General features: G+C 47.8%; 3 protein-coding genes across 4 annotated transcripts; all 3 read right to left on the minus strand.

The window, feature by feature from the left end:
- Nucleotides 1–50: 50 nt before the first annotated feature.
- MVB12A (multivesicular body subunit 12A) lies at nucleotides 51–2,490 on the minus strand. The gene is made up of 9 exons (XM_080571490.1): nucleotides 2,332–2,490; nucleotides 2,159–2,251; nucleotides 1,652–1,748; nucleotides 1,447–1,573; nucleotides 1,213–1,350; nucleotides 959–1,056; nucleotides 538–602; nucleotides 400–450; nucleotides 51–294 (listed from the first exon to the last, which is right to left on the minus strand). Exons 1-9 carry the CDS (start codon nucleotides 2,416–2,418, stop codon nucleotides 232–234), a joined length of 819 nt encoding a protein of 272 aa, XP_080427616.1. The 5' UTR covers nucleotides 2,419–2,490; the 3' UTR covers nucleotides 51–231.
- Nucleotides 2,491–2,574: 84 nt separating this feature from the next.
- Nucleotides 2,575–6,038, minus strand: DSN1 (DSN1 component of MIS12 kinetochore complex). Of its 2 annotated transcripts, none has more exons than XM_080571478.1 (12): nucleotides 5,919–6,038; nucleotides 5,785–5,832; nucleotides 5,647–5,692; nucleotides 5,199–5,456; nucleotides 4,714–4,787; nucleotides 4,359–4,431; nucleotides 3,886–3,973; nucleotides 3,495–3,554; nucleotides 3,242–3,313; nucleotides 2,974–3,121; nucleotides 2,809–2,896; nucleotides 2,575–2,722 (listed from the first exon to the last, which is right to left on the minus strand). In XM_080571478.1, exons 1-12 carry the CDS (start codon nucleotides 6,021–6,023, stop codon nucleotides 2,637–2,639), a joined length of 1,146 nt encoding a protein of 381 aa, XP_080427604.1. In that variant the 5' UTR covers nucleotides 6,024–6,038; the 3' UTR covers nucleotides 2,575–2,636. The 2 variants fall into 2 exon arrangements, with proteins under 2 accessions (XP_080427604.1, XP_080427605.1); XM_080571479.1 differs by having other exon boundaries at nucleotides 5,785–5,821; nucleotides 5,919–6,028.
- Nucleotides 6,039–6,126: 88 nt separating this feature from the next.
- Nucleotides 6,127–20,964, minus strand: PBX4 (PBX homeobox 4). The gene is made up of 9 exons (XM_080571474.1): nucleotides 20,655–20,964; nucleotides 17,091–17,164; nucleotides 9,729–9,970; nucleotides 9,180–9,370; nucleotides 8,730–8,865; nucleotides 8,321–8,477; nucleotides 8,014–8,120; nucleotides 7,307–7,393; nucleotides 6,127–6,939 (listed from the first exon to the last, which is right to left on the minus strand). The coding sequence occupies exons 1-9, from the start codon at nucleotides 20,885–20,887 to the stop codon at nucleotides 6,847–6,849; spliced, it is 1,320 nt and encodes a 439-aa protein (XP_080427600.1). The 5' UTR covers nucleotides 20,888–20,964; the 3' UTR covers nucleotides 6,127–6,846.
- Between the last annotated feature and the right edge of the window lie 371 nt (nucleotides 20,965–21,335).

Raw genomic sequence — 21,335 nt, forward strand, 5'->3', positions numbered from 1 at the left:
TATAACGAGACTCTGGTGAAGCCCTCTAATTCAAAAGCATTACAAAAATATTTTGGCAGTTGAGAAGAGAAACGCATTTATTTTTCTTCCTCAGTTGATTCCTGTAATTGGATATCGATTAGGTTTCTTCAGGTACCCTGAACTTTAATCTGAGAGAGAGAGAGAGGAGCTCAGAGCAGCTTGGATGTTTGTCAGCACTTTACATCCTCACAGGCCTGGTAGACCCCGGTGCTAGCAAATGCTGGGTGGGAGTCTGGCAGCAGCTGTCCTTTCCACTACAAAAGCGTAATTGTACTGAAAACAATGACAAAAAACAATCAGTCAAGGCAAGACACGGGTATTCAGGAAATTCAGACTGTTGCCACCAAAACAGGGGTGTGGTAAAAGCAGCCTGCTTACCTCTTTCTCAATGTCAGCAAGGGACTTAACATTCAGCTCTGCAAGAAGAGCCTAAAACGGGCATTAAATGTTTCTAGGTAAGCCTAGTTAGGGGCTGGGACTAACTAGCGGCGCGTCAGCACCTTAAACAATACTCACATTACTGCCAAAGCTGAGGGAGCTTTCAAATTTGGGATGTAGTGTGAAAGGTACCCCATCCATAGCTGAAAAGAGAAGCGAGCAGCAGGGGTTTTAATAACGCCAAAGGAGACCTCCTGAAAACACTCAGGGTGCTACACTGAGCAGCCGAGGCCATCTTAGCACCTGGAGAAGAAAAACTTTGCACAGGAGGCCAGTGATGTCTCCTAATGCAAGCCAGGAACAGCTTTCAGGGGGAAGTCTCTCACTAAAAGAAGCTTCCTCTAAAAACTTTGCTCAGCTGCAACGTTTAAAAGGATCAGCTGTGCAGAAATAACAGTGTATGAGCCAACACTCTGATTTCAGTTGAAGCTCTCTTAACTAGGGGTACGCTTTGCTTTACGCAGCTCCATGGTGCGTGGCAGATGAAGGGCGAGCTTACCTGAGAGGTTGTAGATGCCGGAGCCGTCGTCTGCCGAGTTGTGTAGTGTGAAAGAAGCTCGTTTGGTGCCACTCCGAGCCAAGGGCCTCTCTGGTGCCCTGTGGGACACCAGAATTAACTCAAGGCTCACCTGGAGGCTGCATTAAAACGCAGCTGACCCTACAGGGGTGGGAACCACGAGGTGGCAGCAGCAGGAGCTGTTCCCAGCGCCGGCCAGGTCCAGGTAAGGCTGGAAGCGTTTAACGCATACGTACTTCTGCTCCGCGTCCGCAGCCGGCTGCAGCGAGAGCTGCTTCAGCCCCAGGCTGACGGTCCTGGGGCTGGGGACCGGTGCGAGGCTGGATTTCGGCACCGGCCCTTTTTTACACCAGACAGCAAAGCCACCCAGTTCCCTAGGGAGGGGGGAAAAAAAAAAAAGCAAGAAAGGGCGTTTTGCAGCAGAAAGCTGGGAAGGGTGGGAGCATGGGTGAGGGGCGCGGCCTCCCTACCCGATCTTCATGTAGTGCGGGATGGCTTTGCTCTTGCTGCTCAGCTTGATGTCGAAAACAGCCGTGTCGGCGGCACTGAGCGGCTGCAGCCTCACGTACACCCGCTTCTTGCGGGACACCCCGGCACCTGCGGGGGGGGGAAACAGCGAGCGGCAGGGGCTGGGGGCTGAGCTCCGGGCCCCGTTACCTCCCCCCGGACACTTACGAGGCTCCGGGAACTCGGGGACACGGCTGTAACCCATGGGCTGTGGATTCCGCTCGCTCAGCACCTGCACGTCGGTCACCACGGGGCTGGCTGCTGCCTGCATGGGATGCGGGGGGCTCGGCACCGGGATTGGAATGGGGATGGGGACCAGGATCAGGACCGGTTTGGCACCGAGACCCAGACCAGGACTGACTCGGCCCCAGGATGAGGACAGGGGGCTCAGTCCCGGTACTGGGATGAGGATCAGGATCGGCTTGGCACCGGGGGCTCAGCACCGGGACCATGGGAGGCTCGGGACAGGGACCTGGACCGGGGGGTACTCGGCCCCGGGACTGGGACCAGGATCGGCACCGGGGGCTCAGGCTCGGGTCCCGGACCGGGATCGAGGGCTCGGGACCGAGACCAGCTCAGCACCAGGACCGTGGGGGGCTGGGGACCAGGACCGGGGGACTTCACCCCCCTCCCGCCGCGCCCCCCTCACCCCGCAGCCTTGCCCGCCCCCCGTACCTGCCCTCCGGTGCTCACGCACAGGTACCCGCCGCCCTTGTGGCCGAAGCCCTTGCCCAGGTTGGCCGCGGCGCCCTCCACGCTGGTGGTGAGCTGCGGGCACGGGGAGGGTGAGGCCGGGGCCGGGTCGCTCCGTGCCTCCCCCTCTCCCCCTTCTCCCCCCCCCAGCTCACCACGCTCCACCCCGCGGGGGCCGCCTCGGGCGTCGCGGCCCAGCCCACGCCGGTGAGCGGGGCCGGCGGCTCCTCCGCCGCCGCCATGGCCGCCGCCGCCACTTCCGCGTTGAAGGGAGGCTCCGCCCCCACCCCGCTTTACCGCGCGGCTATTGGCTGACACCGAGCGCGACGCTGAGGCGATTGGAGGCGGCGCTTTGAGCGACGCGCAAAGCGACCAATGAGCTGCGACAGACGCCGAAGGCGGAAGAGAGCCGTGTTTATTGAGCGCCCCTCGGCCCGGTCCGCTCCCGGTCCCGGCTCCCTCAGCCCTCCGGCGGCGCCGGCCTCCGCGGGGCAGCGAGGAGCTTGCGCACCGGCGAGTCCTCCAGGCGCCGGAAGGTCCGTGTCGCTAGAAGAGAGGGGCACAGAGAGGCTGTCAGCCCCCGGCTGAGTGGTAACGGTCCCGGTAACGGTCCCGGGGGGATCGGCGCTTACCCAGGTGCTGCGACAGTCCCCGCAGGTACTGGTGGCCGTCCTCACCGAAAGCCCGCAGCAGCTCCACCGCCTGCCGCAGTTCGTCGAGCTGCGAAAGGCCGCGGGGCTCAGCGAGGAGGGGCGGGAAGGGGCACGGGGCGCGGCGCGGGGCAGCGCGCAACTCACCGCCAGCTCCACACACTTCAGGACCTCGCCCTGCGCCTCCAGGATCTCCCGGTAGTTGGGTTTGCTGCTCAGGACCTGGGCCTGAGACGTCTCCAGGTAGTTTGGAGGCTCTGCGTGTCCTGGATTAGCCTTGCACTCCTCCAGCTGCCTGGAAAAAAAAAAAAGGTGGTAGCGTCGTGCGCTGCCTGCGGCATCGCTCGGAGCAGGCTTCTGCGTTTCTTTTTCTGCCAGAAAGTTCTCGGGTACCACCGCACGTAACAAGCCGCACCTGGCCATTTCTTCAGCGCCTTTCTGGTAGCGCTGTAAGAGCTCGTCCCAAGCCCGACATTCAGCAGAAAACCTAGGGAGAGAAGAAAAGAGGTCTGCACGCGACCAGTGTTCCCTTTGTAAGGTTAAATTACAACACTCGCCCTCAGAAAGCAGAGCCAGAGAACTAAACACACCACAAACGCAACCCTAACCCTCTATGAAAACCCGTTTTGGTCTTTATACAATCTCAGAACGCGCACAGCCCACCTTACCTGGCGATATGCTCCTTGGCTTGGGCCACTGACTCGTCTGAAATGGAATCCAATGAACCCCTAAAGCAGAGAAGTGCAACACCAGTACGATATACAGAGATAAAACACTTGTGTATCGTCACAGAGGGCTCGGGTGACTGCTTAGCGCTTACGCAGCAATGCTTTAAACTGCACAGCATGAAAGAGAAAAGCCTCTTGGACCTCCTCAAGGAAAATAACACCCCTGTAAATATTCACCGGACTGTTTGCTCGGCCATGTCATTGCCCCCCAGGAAGCCTGGCACCCACAGGCAACAGGTTGTTCGCTGTTTGCAAACTGAGACGTCTGGGGAGGGCCACGAGGTAAAAACAGAAAAATAATAAACTAGAGATGAGCCAGGCGAGTCCTTACATTTCAGTCTTCTCTATGCAGGTCTTCAGTGTTCCGTCTAGTTTCAGTTTCTCTATGTATCGCTTCAGGTCTTCTGAAACCGAGTTGACTGGAGAGGAAAACAAAGTAAGATGGAACAGCGCTTGTACCTACAGAATTCGTAATACCGAAAAGCAAAGCTGCTACCTAACCTGCACAATACCAGCCTGATTCCTCGTCAGGAGGCATTCTAGTTATTACTCATACTGCCTCTAAAGGAGTAACTCATCTCTGGGACCATAGTTCAGTGTGTCCATTTGTCTTCCCCCCCAAAAAACCGTGGTCATGCGCTGGATCTTACAAAGACCATCATTCAGGTAATTTTGGCAGCACCTGACCTCTCCAACCCCTCCTCTCAAAGACATCTGGTTTCATCTCAAGAGAATGCCAGCGAAGGGTAAGTATTTAAAACATTGGGATTACCCCTGCTTTGTGATGCACATAGTGCAACTTACCGTTAGCTTTGAAAGCCTCGGGACTAAAACCCTCTGTCTGCTTCAAGACGTGTTCAAGTTTCTGCGCAGAAAACTACGAGAACAGAGAAAAGGTCTCAGCACCCTTTAATGTGCTATATGGCAAAGTTAAACAGGTCACCCCTAAGCTCTGTATGCTGTATGACTGCTCTTTTTTTACCCCCTTAAACACCTGCGTAAGGTTAGACCTTCTGCTGTAAGCTTGCGGGATGACTCGTTACTGAAGGACAAAGGAGAGCCTCCTTCCCTGCCCCTACCTCACGGCTCAGTTACAGGAATCAGAATGTCAGAGAAAGTCAAGAGAAGAATAACGCACTTCCACAACAGAGAAGCTTACCTGGAAACTGGACAGCAACAGCATAGAAAGCCGATCCGTCTCTGGCAGATCAAGGCTAATTGACTCGCACAATTCTGAAAAATAAAATTTAGGAACAACTTTACACCAAGCCACAAGCAGCCGAAATCATTCCACAAGACGCTTGTTGTACGTGTGTGCCATCTGCAGGACACAGAAGGAGAAGGGAAAAGAGGCAGAAAGACCTAGCAAGAAAAATCCTCCTTAAGGCTCAGCCATAGAAGTAAAAAGGCAGAGACTGCAAACAGGGGTTTACAGAACCCATTAGCACAGCAACCTCCTTTTAACTTCAAGTACCCGGACCTCAGAGACCATTGCCAACACAGCCACAGGCTAGTAGCTTGGAATAATGCAATTACTCCGTAATTACAGTAAAAACCATTCCATGAAATCAAATTTCAACTTGCAGCAGGCCACCGCATGAGTTTTTCAAGAGAGTTCAATAAAGGGAGGCAGAAGAGCATTACCAGTGACATCCTGGTGAAAAGGAGGCAGAGATTTCCGACGTTTTGTCCCCTTCAGGCTTGAACGACGCCAAGAGCGACGCTTGGCTTGAGGACTGACAAGGAGCGGGCTTTTCCTGGGGCTTGGACTTCCATAGGATCTTTTCCTTGTACCTGCTCCAGCGTTCACAAGGGAACTAACGTTCTCCTTGCTCACAGCAATTACGTCAGGTGCCTTTACGGGTTGCTCAGCATCCCCTTTCTTTTCTGCGGGGTCAAGTTCTGAGAAAAACGCGCACAATCACCACATTGCTAACGCCAGCAGGAGAAGGACAGAGAGAAACGGGCTTTTCCTGGGGGTTTAAACGTACAGGGCCTCGCTCAGAGCAGCAGCAGTGCGGCGTGTGAGGGTTAGATCAGCACCTTTTCCTCACAGCACCCCAGGACTGCTGCTGCCCGCGGCCTCCCCTACCTGGCACAGCACCGTCAGCCGCACAGGGGGATCCACCGGGGGATGCCTGAGGGAAAAACGGTCCCGCAAACGTTACCACACGCTGCGGGGCGGCCCCGCCGCCCCCTCAGGCCGCCCCCGCATCCCTCCAGCGCTCACCTCCTGCCCCGCCGCCCGCTGCGGCATCTCCTCGGACCTGCAAGAACGCTGCGGTCAGGTTCACGGCGGCCGTGCCCCCCTGCCCACCCCTCAAAACCCCCGGTCCCGGTCCTGGTCCCGGTCCCGTCACTCACCGGCACCGGGCGGGCTCCGCCGTCCGCGCCAACATGGCGGCCCCCGCTGCCCGCCGTTGGGCGCGGGGCACGTCGGGAAATGGCGGCGCCCTGAGGAGGGCGCATGCGCGGGAGCTTCCCTCAGCGTCCTCCCGCCCCCCCCCCCCCAGCCCCTCACGGAAAGGCGGGAAAGAGGAAAAATAAAAAAATAATAATAATAATAAAAAAAAAGGCTTTGGAAGTTTATTATCTTTGATAAAATCTCAACTGAAAGTGGTGGTCTTTGTATTAACAGCGGCAGAAATGCACAGAACCAAGGGGGGGGGGGGGAAGGCGGTTTTACACTAGACATTAAATTAGGATTAGGGGTGACACAGGATGGAAGGGGCTACCCGAGAGCCAAGTCCAGTGAGAGTTTTGGTAAAGCAACGTTCTGATTAATCAGCTCAGAATGAAGTCTAGGTAAGAAAAGCTTATTTTCCTATACAAAATTACAATACAGAGAACGCATACAATTACAATACAGGGGGGGTTAATTGTTAGTATCTATCAGCTAGAACAGAAATCTCAGAGTAAAAAACTTTATGGAAATTAAAATAAGTCAATTTTCTTAAGCTGTAAAACTTGAGACAAACGCCAAGTTCTAGAAGAGACACTTTCAGATTCTTACCATAAAATTGATATTTAAAAAAATGAATTTGGTTAGGAAAATGAAGCAAGTTCTTTTAAAACAATTTCACATCCCAATGGGCATAAGTAAAAAGAACTCAACTGCGTGAGGCTGAGAGGTAGAGAGGTATCATTGTAATCACAATCTTCTATTGGTTCCAGGGTTTTTCTGAGGTAATTAGCTGTGTGTCAAGTTGTATAAACAAGAGTATTGGCAAAAGAGCAACATTGACAAATTACACTAATGACCTCTTTCCTCTCATCAATAGGTCCTAAAAACTTAATTAGACGCATCCGAATTAACACTTCCAGGATCTCCAGCAGGTGAAGTGATTGATGAAGGGGTGGTAGCATCCTGCCAGCTGCCATTAGCCTGAAGGTAAAACAAACATCATTTCATTAGATCTTTTAAGAAACTACTTGCAGACAATAAAGTATGCCTTCATATGCTTAAACCTTACAAGTAACAGTGCTTATGAAATCAAATAGTTGTTATTTCCTGGCAAAGAACAGTCCAGGAACATCCCATAACACCTCCCCACCCCACCCTGATTTTACAGTAGCATTCTTACTGCCATCTGTTTGTGGCAAGAATAAACTGAAAACTTCTACTTTCAGCTTTTTCCTGTCCCCACAACAGACAGCTCAGGGGGAATGAAGTTAATGTTTATTTACAGATCAGTAGCCAATCTCAGGCATGAGTTTTGTTTCTACTAGAGTAATATTTGAGTACATCTTACATCTATGCGCTGCGTCGTGTACAAAGGATTCCCCACAATTGTGTCATATCTTCCTGTCTGGTGTATGACATGATGCAAGGAATCCATCTATAACAAGATCCCACAGAATAACAACAATAAGAGAGAAAAAAAAAAAGTCAAGTCAAAGAAATGAAGTATTATGAGTGGGATTACCTATTTTATTTTAAAACTTTGAAGTTTTCTTTGCAGCTTCTTGCTATTAACTGAGCTATACTTAACTAGGTCATTAAACAGAATTAGAACCTGGTATCAAGCCTACTGTCACATACAGCTTTTCATAGAACAACTAGGGTTCCTGTGAGAGGAACAAATTCTGTGCAGTTCCAGTGCATTTAGGAATTCATAAGAAAGCTTACAGTGCATCTGACAATACCATTAATCAGAAAAACTACAATGCTACACAAAGTTCTACGTATACAGAGCAAGACTGACTCTAAAATAAGGAAAAACCAGTTCAGTAATGTAAATTTGAAGGATGGAAGAATACCAGTAGGTTAATTTAGATCTTACTCATTTTAAAGGGTCTGGTTGAAACAGAAAACATACATTTGAGCAGGTTTGTTTCTTGACTCATTTCAGCATTTTGACTCTAGTCACTTCTTGCATTCTGGTCAGTGCTAGCTAGAGAACCAAAAATCCATCCTTATCTGATATTAAGAGAATCTAGTTTTAAAAAACCTGCTTACCTGCGACTGCACATTGCCTCCCACTGGGGAGCTCTGGTAGGAAGTCAATGACTGCAAGTTTATAAACGAATCTCCGGAATTTGTCATCTTAAAAGAGCCAGAGGAAGCTTAAGAAAAAAATAAACAAACAAAAACCACTTTGTAATGCAAAAGCATAGATACTGTAGTACTCCTAGAAAAACTAAGTTTAACGGAAAAAGAAATCCTGTGACAGGTTCAAAAAACAATAGCTCATGGTACTTGTCATCACAGGAAATAATTAGAGACTTTTCAAGCAGACACTCTCCTCACTAGCACTCTCGCTTACCTGAATTTGGTGTAGATGGAGAATTTGCCTGGTTGCCTTGAGCCACAACATTTGTTGCATCTACAGCTGTTTTTGCAGCATAAATATTGGCTTCTTCTTGGAACTTCCCCATGTTTTTTTTGTATCGAATTCTTTTGTTACCAAACCAGTTGGAAACCTGGAGACATATATCCCTGTTAGCATTCGATCAAACTAATACATTTACACTGTATTCACAAGTTACTCAAAGGCAGCATTTTAAAGCGGGCTTCAAGCAGAAAACGCACCCTACTAATCCCTTCAGAATAACCTAAATGCTGTGTACTATTTCACAGCAGTGAGTGAAGCCTCTTGCTAGCTACTGGGGACAAAACAACACTATTTAAGAAAAGAAGTCACTTAATTTAACTCCAGATAAAATCCTTCATACCTGTGAAACTGTGATGCCACCTTTCTTTGCTAGCTCTTCTTTGGCCTCTTCACTGGGGTAAGGATTACTCAGATGCGAATAAAAGTATTCATTCAGTACTTCTGTTGCCTGTTTGCTGAAGTTACGTCGTTTACGCCTATCAAAAGAGCACAATTATTCCTACTTAGACCGCGTGACAGAGTAGACCTGACAGAGAACAACAAGCCAGTGGTCTACTCCAAAATACATCCCATTTGAAGGAGAACATAAGAATTGCACGGAATTAATCAGATGTTAATGTCAAAGTAAGCATACTTTAGCAGGCAGAACAGGTGGCAAGTTGTCAATACTTAAACTAAGTCAACACTGGGAATGACAGACTCAAGGCTCCTTATGCAGTCATTGGCATCGAGCAACAAAGAAAGTCCAGACTTAAACATCTGTTATCGCTAGATTGTGTTTTCACAGTACCTTGCATCAAGAAACCGTGAACGCAGGATCATTACTGCCTCGCACGTGCTCTGCTTCAGTTGCATCTGGATGGTGCTGAATTTGCCATGGATTATGTTCACCATGCGCTCTATTTCTTTTGGCGAAATTGGTCTTGTTCTACTCTGTTCCCTAAGCAGGTTCATAACGTGGGTAGTAAACTCACTGCAGGCCTGAAAATAAATACATTTGTATCGACAAACAATAAAATACCCCGGAATTAATTTCCCCAACAAGAATACATATCCAAAAACTTTAGAGGAGTTTCCATGTTTCAGTTTTACTTTTATTTACTCTTACAAAACGCTGCAACAAAGATAAACGAGACATTTATTATCTTTAGTTTGATGTCCAGTCCCTCTATCTTCACCTTACTTCTGTAACACTGAGATAAGTTTTCAACCGAATTTGATATCCTTGCATTCATCTGAATTTATTATGCTTCCTGTTCTGTTCTTAAAACCAACACCAAAGGAAAAAACGGTTATTTTTAATTGAGATGATAAAAACTCTTCCATGCAGAAAGATCACCTGTTCATATTTCTCTAGCTCAGAGTGGTATATCTGTCGGATCTGTGACAGCTTGGCCCTGTAGTCAGAGTGTTCAATGCTATTGTCATTTGGACAGCCACCTGATGTTGCTGCTACAGCCATTGGTCCTCCTCTTCCTCTTTTCTCGGGCCCGGAGACACCCTCTGCCAGCAACATGTTATCTAGTCTCATTAGTTGAGCATCGGGGGGATCTTCTTCCTGAATACCACGAATACTTAACACTAGATAAATATAAAGAGGGAATCAAAAGATTATTTCTGAAACAGGAAAGAGCATCCACTTCAGATCTGGTAGAGCATTTAAACACCCTTCACAGGCTTTAGAGGACTTCTTGAGGTCAAGGGAAAAAAAGGAAGCAGTACCGAAGCCAGGAGACAGCACATCAGAAGAAAACATTGGTCAGATCGAGAGACATGAAATCACAAGGCGAGTTTTCCAACACATGCAGATAATAAGACTACTCGGGGTCCTACTAGTTTACACTCCATCCACATTTAGAAATTGTTTTAGAGCTCACGGACTAGCACGCCTGGCAACCTGTAAAAATTAGGAGATTTTTACAGAGCAGCTCACCACCTATCAGCCTGCTGCCTGGCTGCTTGCACGGTCCTCAGCAGTAATCGGTACTGGATTATGAAGACAGACCGCAGTAGGTGGACAAAAGGCCCGAACCACTACAGCTGCTACATTTCCAAGTCCAGGAACTGAAAAGAACACCACACCACTGTAAGGTCCTGCTGAAATCTGTCCACAGGGGACAAGTTTGACCTGGGCTGCTTAATAGGCCAAGGACACAATTATAGCGTACAACAACAGACTACGTTTTGTCCTATTAAAATCTGAAAAAATAAGAAAATATGGACGAGAAGCCAGTTTCATTATGCTTATATCCAACAAAGCCAGACTCTGTGCTCAGATTACTCAAGATTGATTCTGAGCAAATTTGTTTTGAAAACTGAATTTCCCAGTTTTTGACAATTTATCATGAACTCCCTTAAAAAAAACCAAAAACTCGTGAGATACTGAGTCAATTCAGAAAACGCCAAGAGCTCTTTGCCTTTTAATTGGATTTTAATTGCTAGACAATTTTAGTTTAACGAACAGTTGGTCTTAATCTTGTGAAGCTACAAAACTCAAATGACCTTTTCCAAATTTTAATCAGCAGGTTAACAGGAATATTTTATTCCCTACCAAAGCTAAGCACAAAACATCTCTTGTTATGCATAGATGCTAGTATGAGGGCACGAGAACAATGTATATGTACAGAGACATTTAACGTAGACATTTATAGTAATATTCAGCATTTTATAGGCAAACTAGCACATTTTAAAAAAAAGCAATGCGCCAGGTGCACAACTTTGAACGCACAAAGTCTGAACTTACAATCACATTGCTGAACATGATTTTTTATATTGATAAATATATTATATGATAAAATATTATCATATTTTGCAGGCCATACAGAAATTACTACACAGTTCTGAAGAAAAGAGAGCATTTGGGGTGGCTGCAGATCTTCTCTCTGTCACAACAATCAAGGTCTTCTCCGGGACGCCCCCGAGCTCTTTGCAACCAGAACAAGGTAAAGCAAAAGCAGCTAAAATGTAGCACAAGGGATGGCCACTAAATGTAACTGTTGAACTCCAGTTACAACAACAAGGGAGGTGTCCTGGTTTTGACTGGGATAGAGTCAGTTTTCTTCACAGTATCCGGCATGGCCCTGTGTTTTGGACTTGGAAGGAAAATGGTGTTGATATATATTGCTGACCCAAACTCACCAAAGGGGGGCTGCTGATGCTCACAGACTGGCTGGGCATCAGTCAGCTGGGTGTGTTTTACATCACTTGGTTTGGTTTTGTGTTTTTTTCCCCCATTTCTTCCCCCCATCCCTTTTCTTTCTTATTGACCTTTCTTTATCTCAACCCACGAGCTCTCACACTTTTCCCTGTTTCAGTTCCCTCCTCCATCTCACTGGGGGGCACTGAGCAAGTGGCTGTGCGGTACTCAGCCGCCTGCCAGGTTAAACCACAACTTGAGGGGCCTGTTAAATATGTAAAACGTTAGTTGATTTTCTAACCATTATGTAATTAAAATGAGAATATCTTAAAAATAATAGCAGACCATCTACAGCATAAACCCGATGGTACCGAATGAACAGGAAACAAAACAGAGAAAGGGCTCTTTTTTCCAGAAGGCCTTGGCATAGCAGAGAATGCTCCTTGTTTTTTGTTTTATTTTTTGACAAAACCCACTTTAAACTGTTTGGACTGGCAAGTGTAAGTCTGGAGGAACGGGTATTCTGGTGTCATGTTCTTATTTGAGTGCGTTTCTGCCAAACACCTTTTTATGCACATTATGATGCATATCAGCATACCTCATGTTGAAGTCAAGCTCCCAGCTGCAGCTTAATTTTATGTCACTTGTCTAATTATGGTAATTAGACATTAGTTATCATCAATTACACATAAGCTCATCTCAAGTTGACTGCTGAAAAGCATGTATAAAGCACTTCCACAATCTCAAGGGAAGAATCCGGTTGGCTGGAAGAATCTGGTAAGCAGCAAGAAACTAGAGAGGAGTTAACTACCACTAACATGCTGTAAACTGCATTTGCAACCCAGTAGTTCAAGGGTTTATTGAATGAACTCCTTCAAAGATGAACAGACCTAAGGATCGATGAATGCAAGCAGCTCAGCTCAGTCCGACCCACTCTCTCGGGTTGATTTCAAACTTTTTTTGGCATAACCGCATCTTAATTTGCCTGACAGATAAAATACAAGTTCTACAGAAATCATTAGCACAGATACTGTCTTTAAAGTAATGCCACCATCTCCTGGAATGGATACCTTGTGCTTGAACTTTATCTTTACCCCTAGCATCTTCACCCGGTGATAGTATTTGTACAGATCATAACTTACATGAGATTCAGTCAAAACTACCTAGTCAGTGAATTCATAACCGTGTTTGCTGCGTGCAGCAGCTGATTCTAATTTCCAAGTACAAGAGCTGCAGTCACTTGTCTACCAACCTCCCAGAGTTGATAATCTCAACAAAGTGACAAAACGGGAGAGTAAAGCCTTTGCCACTGTAGGAATGCCGTGCTCACACCAGCTTCTGCAAGTCTCTTTCGACAGCCTAGCAAGAACAACGCCAGAAGTACGCGCTGTACCAGCAAGCAGTTTGTCAAGGGAGCTTCCTCTGCCCTGTGAGCTCTTGGCATGCTCTGCAGGTCAGGCATCACCCCCTTTCTGCACACAGTCCTGATAGATGGCAAACTCCTGCTGGCATTGTGGCTTCTGTAAAAACTAGACTGGATTAAACAATAAGGATTCCAAAAGGAGAGAGCTTACCACTTTTAACCACGCATCCTAATCGACAGACTTGTTAAACACGCGTGTCCTTACCTACTGATTATTTTCTACTGACTCACAATGCTTAGAAGGCCAGAAAGAAAACTTCCCACTCTCAGCAGCCTTCTGACCATCAGATTTTTGAAGTTCCCACACCACTTTAAGAACATAGCATATGACAGCTCTTTATTAATACTCAGAGCTTTGAGTCAAGACGCTAAAACACTGGAGCATGGGTACAGCAAAAGCATCAGGAAAAAAACAGCTGCTCCCAGCAGCTCTGGCAAAGGCACAAAGAAGCTCAGTAACTATGTAATTCTTTGGCTGCCTTTAAATACAAGCTTTGAGAAAATACAAATTATCCATTTTATTTCCTACCTGTTGAGAGGACAGCTGAACACTGGGTTTGCCCTTCCACTAAACCAGTTACTGCACAGTTAGTGTTTTATGAAGTCCTCGTGTAATGGTACGTTTAAATATTTCACAATATTTCACTTTTATGAATGCCTAAGAAAACCCTAGACTGGATCAAAACGCCTGAAGAGTCGCTCCTGTCACAAGCACTAATATAATATTGTGCATTCTCTTGCACATCACCTACCAGATATTCATCAAATATGTAAAATAATTATACTAAGCAAAATGAAATTCCCATCATTTCTAATTAATCTTTAATTAAAACACATCACAACCTAAGGTGCTGAAGCCTCACTCAGTATGCAAATGCAATCATTACAATATATTTACATATCATTAATTAAAGATTTGCAGTTCTGTAATGAACTGTACAAGATCAGTGGTACCAAAATAAGTGATGCACACTTTGCTTAGACTTGCTTTCCTTTCCAGGTTTTCCTTCAAAGAGCAAATAATGCGGAAGAGCAAGATAAATGCATCTAGAGGGTATAGAATATACTAAGTCAAAACCAAAAATTGTCATCTTAGGGCCAGAAATGAACAGCCCATGCTGTATTTAGCAGAAAATACCTACGCAGAGTGCAAAGAAGTAGGCAGCTGGGTCCCATGTTGGCCGCCATTAGTTTGCTTTTGATTTTTGCTTGTTTCTTTTTCAGTGAAAGCACACGAACGCGCCTCGCCAGCACAGCACCAGCGGTGCAAGCAGACAGCACCTTGCACTAATGCTGCGCGTGTCCAGTTCCACAGACCTGCGTGCCTCCTCCTCGATGGCTCAGTTTTCCCCCCAAATGATCCTATCACCTATGTTACACCTGCAAACATTTATCCTATAAATACTGCTAAATACTGACTTGTGATGTTTTATTCAAGGCGAAGGGTTTCCTCCATTTGGCATTCCATGCAGCAAATCAGACTGTTAGGTGAGAAGGCAGCTTTTTTTTTAGTAGCAGGTCACCTTAAAACTGGCTTAAACCATCACAAACCCCTTCCAAACCACTTCTCAGTGCTAGCATAACCCCGCACACACATTACCAAACAGATTTTTCATCCAGCAGCCACAAGAACAATCTTCAGGCATACAAAACACCGCGTTTTTCAGTCAGTTAGGATACCGGCTTCCCAAGAATCCCAGCACAGAGAATGACAGCGCTGTTGGTTCAGCTGATCTCAAGGCATTGTAACAGGAGAGCACTTTCTCAAAATTCAAGGCAGTCTTGCTCACTCAGAGAGAGGCAGGGGGAGAGAGAGAGAGAGGAAAGCGAATTGAAACAGAAGACAAAAGCCAGCAGGGCTCCGAGTGCTGAGGAACAAGGCACAGCTACGTAAGAATGTCAACAAACCCAGCAACAAAGAGAAAGCGTGTTCTTCGGCCACACCGTTTGCCAAGTTTTATGACCGAATCAAAAGGTACCCATTGAACGAACCGAGCCGAGCGCCAGCACGTTCAAAGGAAGGCCAGCGGATTGCAGCTAGCAACGGCAACAAAAAAAAAAGAGAAAGAAAAGGCAAGGGGAGGCACGGAATGTGTTTGTGGAGTACCACAGGTCAGAAATACAGGATCTGGGTCCCACTGTGCAGCGTGTTCCACAAAAGTGCGCAGAAACACACTCTCCCTGTGCCAAAGGGCAGCAAGCCCCATCACAGCCCAGCATTCCCTTAGCACAGTACAGCCAAGACCTCCAAAATGTAATATCCAGCACCGAAAGCATGCATCTTCCACACTACAGACATTTAATTCTGATTTTTATTATAGAATTAGGCCATGCTTGAATTCAGATAGCTTGAATCATATATCTGAAGCGTAACCCAACCAGCAGCACACCAAAGTCCTATTTGCTGCATAGATTAAAAATGCTCCTGCTTCTGTGAGTTCCCAAAAAAAAAAACCTAAGTAGGATTTATTGGATTAGATGCCTCTTCAAATAGCTCCATATGCTCTAGACATACATAGTTATGACCTACCTGAAAACAAAATACCCATTTTCCCCATAACTGAATAGTTTAAAATGAAAAAATATATAAATATATAATTTTAGAGGAAAAAATAGGGCTTGAACAATTACAAAATGTGGCCAAATCCGAGTCATTTTTATTTTTTTTATTCAATATACTGCTGTTGGGCAGAATTTTTCAGCACCTTTCAGCTGGCTGCCCCTTGCAAAGGCGTACGGCTTATCCTGAGCTATTGTGAATGATACTAGCAGTCCAACAAAGGACGAAAAGAAAGATGGGGGGGAGGAACATGTTTTAAACTGATTTCAGAGCTAGAAAAGAAGCTTGTGTGCCTGGGTCACAAAGAAAGCCCAAAACCTTGTGCTACAGTATGTCCAGGCTTTTGTTTGCTTGAAGCCGTAACATCTGCTCCCCATAATTTAAATAAGGAATAGACAGACCATCAGACATTCAAAAACCTATGAGACCAAAACAAATCCAGCATAACCGGGATATCAGAGCCTGTTCCTGCAAGTGCATTTAGCTCGGAGAAGTCACAGCTTCAATCAATAAAGCCCAGAAGGCAGCTTTCAACGTAGAAAGGAAAATCAGATGAAAGACCCTCTTTTAAGGATACCGGCACTCAAAGTACAGACAGAAAAGCAGATCCAGACACCACACACACACTTATTCCTCCGTTTTTCTTCCGAAACAAACTGCTACTGTGAGAATGGGATATATGCAACCAAACCCTAAAAAGGGGACATCAACGTCTGCCTTAAAGCTGCCTCGGATGACAAGGGCAGCACAGAGGACGTAACCGTATGGTCTTCATTTGGCGGCGTTACGAAATGTACTGCAAGGTGCAATACACTTTTAGAAGAAATAATGCAAACACAGGTTGAGGTTGTCAAGCATTAATACAGCTAGAAGCTGAAAAAGCACCAGTTTAGTTACAGATAACGAAAACAGATGTTTTCTTTTAAAAAAATCAAAGTTCACTACACCTTACAGAAATTAGATATTCAAGCAACATTGCTTAAGAGGTTATGTATGAGTGTACACTGAGTGATCCAAAATTGAAATCCGTTTGCTCCCGATGCTTCTGCTCTTCAAAAAGACAGTTGCATGATACACCCAACAATTCCACTTCCTGCCACTTCTGTGTTTTCCAGTATCCCAAAGCTTTCTCTCTTACTGTCTCCTTTCCTCTGTAATACAATTATTTGTCAACTTAGAACTCTTACTACCACTGCAGCTTTGGTACCAATTCCTTAAAGGAAAAAAAAAAAAAGCACAACAGCACAGTAACATTATTCAGGACAGTCCAGGTATTTTGCCAGGTATCAAAAAAGAAAAAGAAAAATCTATAGATTTCCTCCCTCAGCACAAGCAAAACACTTGTGCAAAACAAACAAACAAACATTGTTTTCTCCAAATGAAAACACTAACAGCATTATGAAAAACAAATCAAAACAATTCCCAGCTTGCAGAACACTATTAATCCCCAAAATAGCCTTCAGTAGTAGAACCAATAAGGGAAAATCTGGGCCACATTAAACAAGAGCAAAGCTAATCACCGACTGTTGGTTGGGTTGGGTTTTTTTTTTGCAAGTTGAAACCAGAAGAGACACCAACGCACCTGTTTTTTCCTTGATCTCACACAGCACGCTGAAAAGAGCAGGCTTCATTCTGTGGCAGTTCAAGGCATGTTTTCTGAAATGAAAGAAGAAAGAGTGAGTGAATGCCAACAGGAAACACAGAGAAGATGCCAAGGCTTGCAGAGAACTGGATCGTGCTTCAGTAATAGCAGGTTAGCATACACGATTAAGAAGTACATTTGCAAGTTCTGGTGATATATTTCATTTAAGTGCTATACTCATTCATCACGGGGAGCAAGCTGTCATAAAAACACACAGGCCTTTAAATTCAGAATTTTGCACAGCTTATATGAACCATAAGCAACTTCAGCTCTACCAAAAGAGTATTTTATGTGGGGGCAAGAAGTGCAGTCTTCACAGAATTACATCCCTTGCTTAGTCGAAAACAAACGTGAAGTGTGGAGAGCAGCACATAAGAGAGGAAGCTGAAGTTGCTCACAAAGGGTGAGCAGCATTTTCCACAGATACCGGCTGTTATCAATTTTAAACAGCAGCCAGCAGGTAGGTGCCTTGCTTGGTTAGTGCCTCGCTTCCACTAACTGGCAGTGGGAAGAAGTGCCTAGCTGCAACATACGCCTCAGCGAGTCTCTTTTGCTTCTCCTGACCTCTTTTGTACTTCAGAAATAATATTTAAATCACCCTCGCACCTAGGTTTCAATGCTTTTGACGGTTTTTATATAAACAAATTGGCCTTCGGTCTTGCACATCAGCCAGTTCTCAGGCTATTGGCAAAAGCACAAACACAGGTGCCCAGCTTCAGCTTCCTCACAAGCTTGCACCAATAACATTTACAGCAACTGAACCACCAGTGAACGTCAGAACACTGGCTTTTAACAAAAACAGCAGAAGCTGAAGTCAATTGGCCGGTTTCGTTCGTTACACGGCCGAAAGAAGCATAAACCCAGTTCATCTATATAGATGTTTGATAATATCAACCCAAAGACAAACAGCCTGAGAACAAAGGCAGCTGAGAAGACAGCCTAGTGGAGTCTATTGTCCTTGCCTGATGAGGGAAAAAAAAAAGGGGAGGGGGGTTAGGGGGGGAAGGGAAAGGGAGAGAGAGGGAAAATGAACACTAAGCCTCAAGACTGTACTCTCCACCTGGGTTTAAAAAGCGGTGCTTTACGTACAAGGCAGGAGGGTAGAGATACTAGAGCCAAGAAGCTTCCCAGGAATCACTGCATAATTAATAACGCCTCTAACTCTTGTCAAGAGCTGTAAGTTGATAAGGTAACACGTTTAATAGCAGCGATGAACTTATCCTTGCTACATTAATTTTCTCTAAATCAAACTTTGACCCAAGCTTTCATCTTACGGTTTAAAAATCCGAGTTATGTGCACTGAAAGAACTGAAAGAACTCAGGAGAACCCTCGGACATTCAAACATACATATAAATAATACAAACGAAGTACAGCAACATGCATTTTTAATACAAAAGAATAAAAGTAATGCCCGACAAATAAAGCCGTTAATCATAGCAATGCTGTTCCACTGAGGTATGACAAGTCCCAAATCCCCATTCGTGTCCCTGGAGCAATGGGTTTAAAACCAGGCCCCAGTTTTACTTTCTCAGCATTAAGTCCTCTTAAGGACATGCAGATTTTCTGAGTAAACCAAACAAACTTCTTGTCCAGAATACAAAAGCCTCTGTTATGCACATAGACATGAAAATATGGTAAAGGCACTGTAAAATTTTGGGGCCTTCAAAGTCTGCCGTGCTTCCAGTATATTTTGACTGCATTTTTAAGACAATGAGTGCAGATAAAGTAACATCATTTAAACAAAGTTCAAGCCATCTTTCCAAGCCTGTTCTTCAACTGTTATTTGGATCCGAAGTTCCCGACAAATTTCTTTTGCTCTCAATTGCCTTAAATATGAGGCTGTAAGAGCTGCAATTTTCTTTTATGCTACCTATAGGCCATTCTCCTCCTAGAGAAACTATATGGGAGCTGCACACAGTTACTTCTGAGATCTGGTGCCAGGTAGAAAAGAAAATCATACTTGAGCGTTGGGATGACTTCCTGCATTACCAGTGGTCATATGCTTGACCCAGAGCAAGCACCGCTTTCAGGTGTCATTTCCCTACACCCTGCAGTTGAAAGTTACCTGGAAGAGTTTTCTTTAAGAACAGATGATGACCTTTGTTGAAAGGACCACTTTTGCTTATATTCAGACAACCCACTCGAACCGCCAGGAGCCTAGCATCTGCCTGGGCTGCGTCAGTCACTGACAGCATCCGACAGCAACAGGTGTACCTGAATAGGGCTAAAACTTCAGGCAAAAATAAAAAAATGAAGCCGCTAGTTATCGGCACCATTACAACCGGATCCGATGGGGAAAACTGGGGGCAAGCAGAGAGGGTCAACTGCGCAGAATGCCTGGGCTTCACAGCGGAAAGTCCGAGCAGCACGCGACTGACTGGAAGAGGAGGCCAGAAAACCATGTCGCCGATTTCATAAGCCCGCTCTGTTACAGTCTCCACCTTCTTCCAAACTGCCTCATCATCGGGGCTGCCCACCTCTCGTAACCAGCACACGCCAAGTAAGCAAAGCATGTAATTACACAGCGCCAATCAGGGCCAGACGTACCTCTAGGGCAAAGAGAATACACGAGAAGATGCTGAATTATGGTGATTTCTTTGCAGCATGTCATGTTATTCTCTGCAATTATTTACATCCCAACGAGGTCAACGAGACACAACAGCGTGTCCAGGAAAAGAACGAATACAATTCTTTTCCCTTTTAATGTGGTTCTAGGGAAACTCAGAGCAGCGAGGAGGTGGTGACAGATCTTTGGGTGCAGCTGCCCCCTGGCACCTTGCACCTGCACCGGGCCGGGCTCCCTCCTTCCCTGCCAAGCAAACCGTGATCGAAGCGCCAAGCGCCTCGACACTCAACGGCAGCCACCGCTTCGCCGCTCCAGGTCTTGGTCCCACCATGCAGAACAACCCCAGTTTTACTGGGGGTGGTGGCTACAGTCCGAGTCCGAAGCCCAAACGTGAATTTGTTAGTGGGCTATACTGAAAAGGAAGGGGTCTGAGAAGTAGAAGTGAAGAACCCGCGTGTCCTCCAGGCGCTCCATCCAACTATTCAAGCACATCCCAGCGGAGGAGAAGCAAGGACGCAGGAAGACGTGGGGAACTTTGTGCCTCCGGACCCCGGCTCCCCACCAAAGAGCCTTTAACGCCGACGAGCCCAGCACAGGACCACGGCACATCCCGAGCCGCACGGGACCCCGGAGGAGCAGACCCCAAACCCCAGCAGCGTTTCCAGGCGGCGTTCAGCGGCCGTGCCCCCCAAGCTCTCAGACCCAACAGCCCCCCCCTCCTATCGCGACATCCCCGACACGACCCAGCGGCCCCCGGCCCCCAGCTGAGTCACGGCACCGGGCTGCGGGGGAAGGCGACCGGCACCCACCCGAGCCCCCCCCACCGCCGTACCGGGGGTGTCGGTGGGGGGGGGGGAAACCCCGGGGCCCTCCCCACCCACCGGGGCCGCTCCCTCCCCACCGCCGCCGCCACGGGCCCGCCGCAGGCCCGCGGTACCTGGCCTGGGCCTCGTCCAGGCTCTGGTCGGTGATGGCCATGATCTGCTGCAGGACATCGCCCGTGTCGTGAGGGGCGGGCGGCGGCCCCGGCGGCGGCGCAGCGGCCGGATCCCCGGCGGCGGCGGCGGCGGCGGCTCCTCCGGCGGGCGGGATGCCCCCGGGCAGAGCCACCCCGGCTCCGTGAGCGGCCGCCGCCGCCGCCGCCACCAGCAGCCGCGCCGGGTCCTCCATGGCGGCGGGGCCGGGGCCCCAACGGCTGCCACACAACAGGGCCGCGGCGGCCGCAAGCCCACCCCCGCCGGGCCGCTCCGCCCGCCGCGACGTGGCCCGCCCCTACCGCCGCCCCTCCAACCCCCCCGGTGGCCGCCGTCCCCTCCCCGGTCGCCGCCGAGCTCCGCCCCGGGCTCCTCCGCCGCCGCCTCCCGGCCGGCCTCGTCCTGCGCGACCCCCCCCGGCGCCATCACGGGGCTGGCCCCTGAGGCCTTCCCTGTCACCGGGCTTCTCCCCGGTGCTGGAGAACGGCAACGGCACCCCGCAGGGCGATGGCCCCTTGTCCCCATCGCCGGTGTCCCCCTCCCCAGTGTCCCCAGCCCCGGTGTCCTCCTCCCCGGTGTCCCCAGACCCGGTGTCCCCAGCCCCGGTATCCCCCTCCCCGGTGTCCCCAGCCCCGGTGTCTCCC

The sequence above is a fragment of the Anser brachyrhynchus genome (genome assembly GCF_964034855.1).
Source record: "Anser brachyrhynchus genome assembly, chromosome: 32".
In the NCBI taxonomy this organism is placed as follows: domain Eukaryota; kingdom Metazoa; phylum Chordata; class Aves; order Anseriformes; family Anatidae; genus Anser; species Anser brachyrhynchus.

Excerpts from the sequence above, each read along its gene's own strand:
- DSN1 (XM_080571478.1), bottom strand. The coding sequence starts at position 6,023 with ATGCGCCCTCCTCAGGGCGCCGCCATTTCCCGACGTGCCCCGCGCCCA. Across the intron at positions 4,788-5,198 it reads TTTTCACCAGGATGTCACTG|AATTGTGCGAGTCAATTAGC; the intron begins GTAATGCTCTTC and ends TTTATTTTTCAG. Across the intron at positions 4,432-4,713 it reads TGTTGCTGTCCAGTTTCCAG|TTTTCTGCGCAGAAACTTGA; the intron begins GTAAGCTTCTCT and ends CTGTTCTCGTAG.
- MVB12A (XM_080571490.1), bottom strand. The coding sequence starts at position 2,418 with ATGGCGGCGGCGGAGGAGCCGCCGGCCCCGCTCACCGGCGTGGGCTGG. Across the intron at positions 1,574-1,651 it reads CCCCGAGTTCCCGGAGCCTC|GTGCCGGGGTGTCCCGCAAG; the intron begins GTAAGTGTCCGG and ends CCCCCCCCGCAG. Across the intron at positions 295-399 it reads TTGCTGACATTGAGAAAGAG|TACAATTACGCTTTTGTAGT; the intron begins GTAAGCAGGCTG and ends CATTGTTTTCAG.
- PBX4 (XM_080571474.1), bottom strand. The coding sequence starts at position 20,887 with ATGGAGGACCCGGCGCGGCTGCTGGTGGCGGCGGCGGCGGCGGCCGCT. Across the intron at positions 9,971-17,090 it reads TGAGATCAAGGAAAAAACAG|TGTTAAGTATTCGTGGTATT; the intron begins GTGCGTTGGTGT and ends ATATTTATCTAG. Across the intron at positions 7,394-8,013 it reads GAGGCAATGTGCAGTCGCAG|ATGGATTCCTTGCATCATGT; the intron begins GTAAGCAGGTTT and ends ATCTTGTTATAG.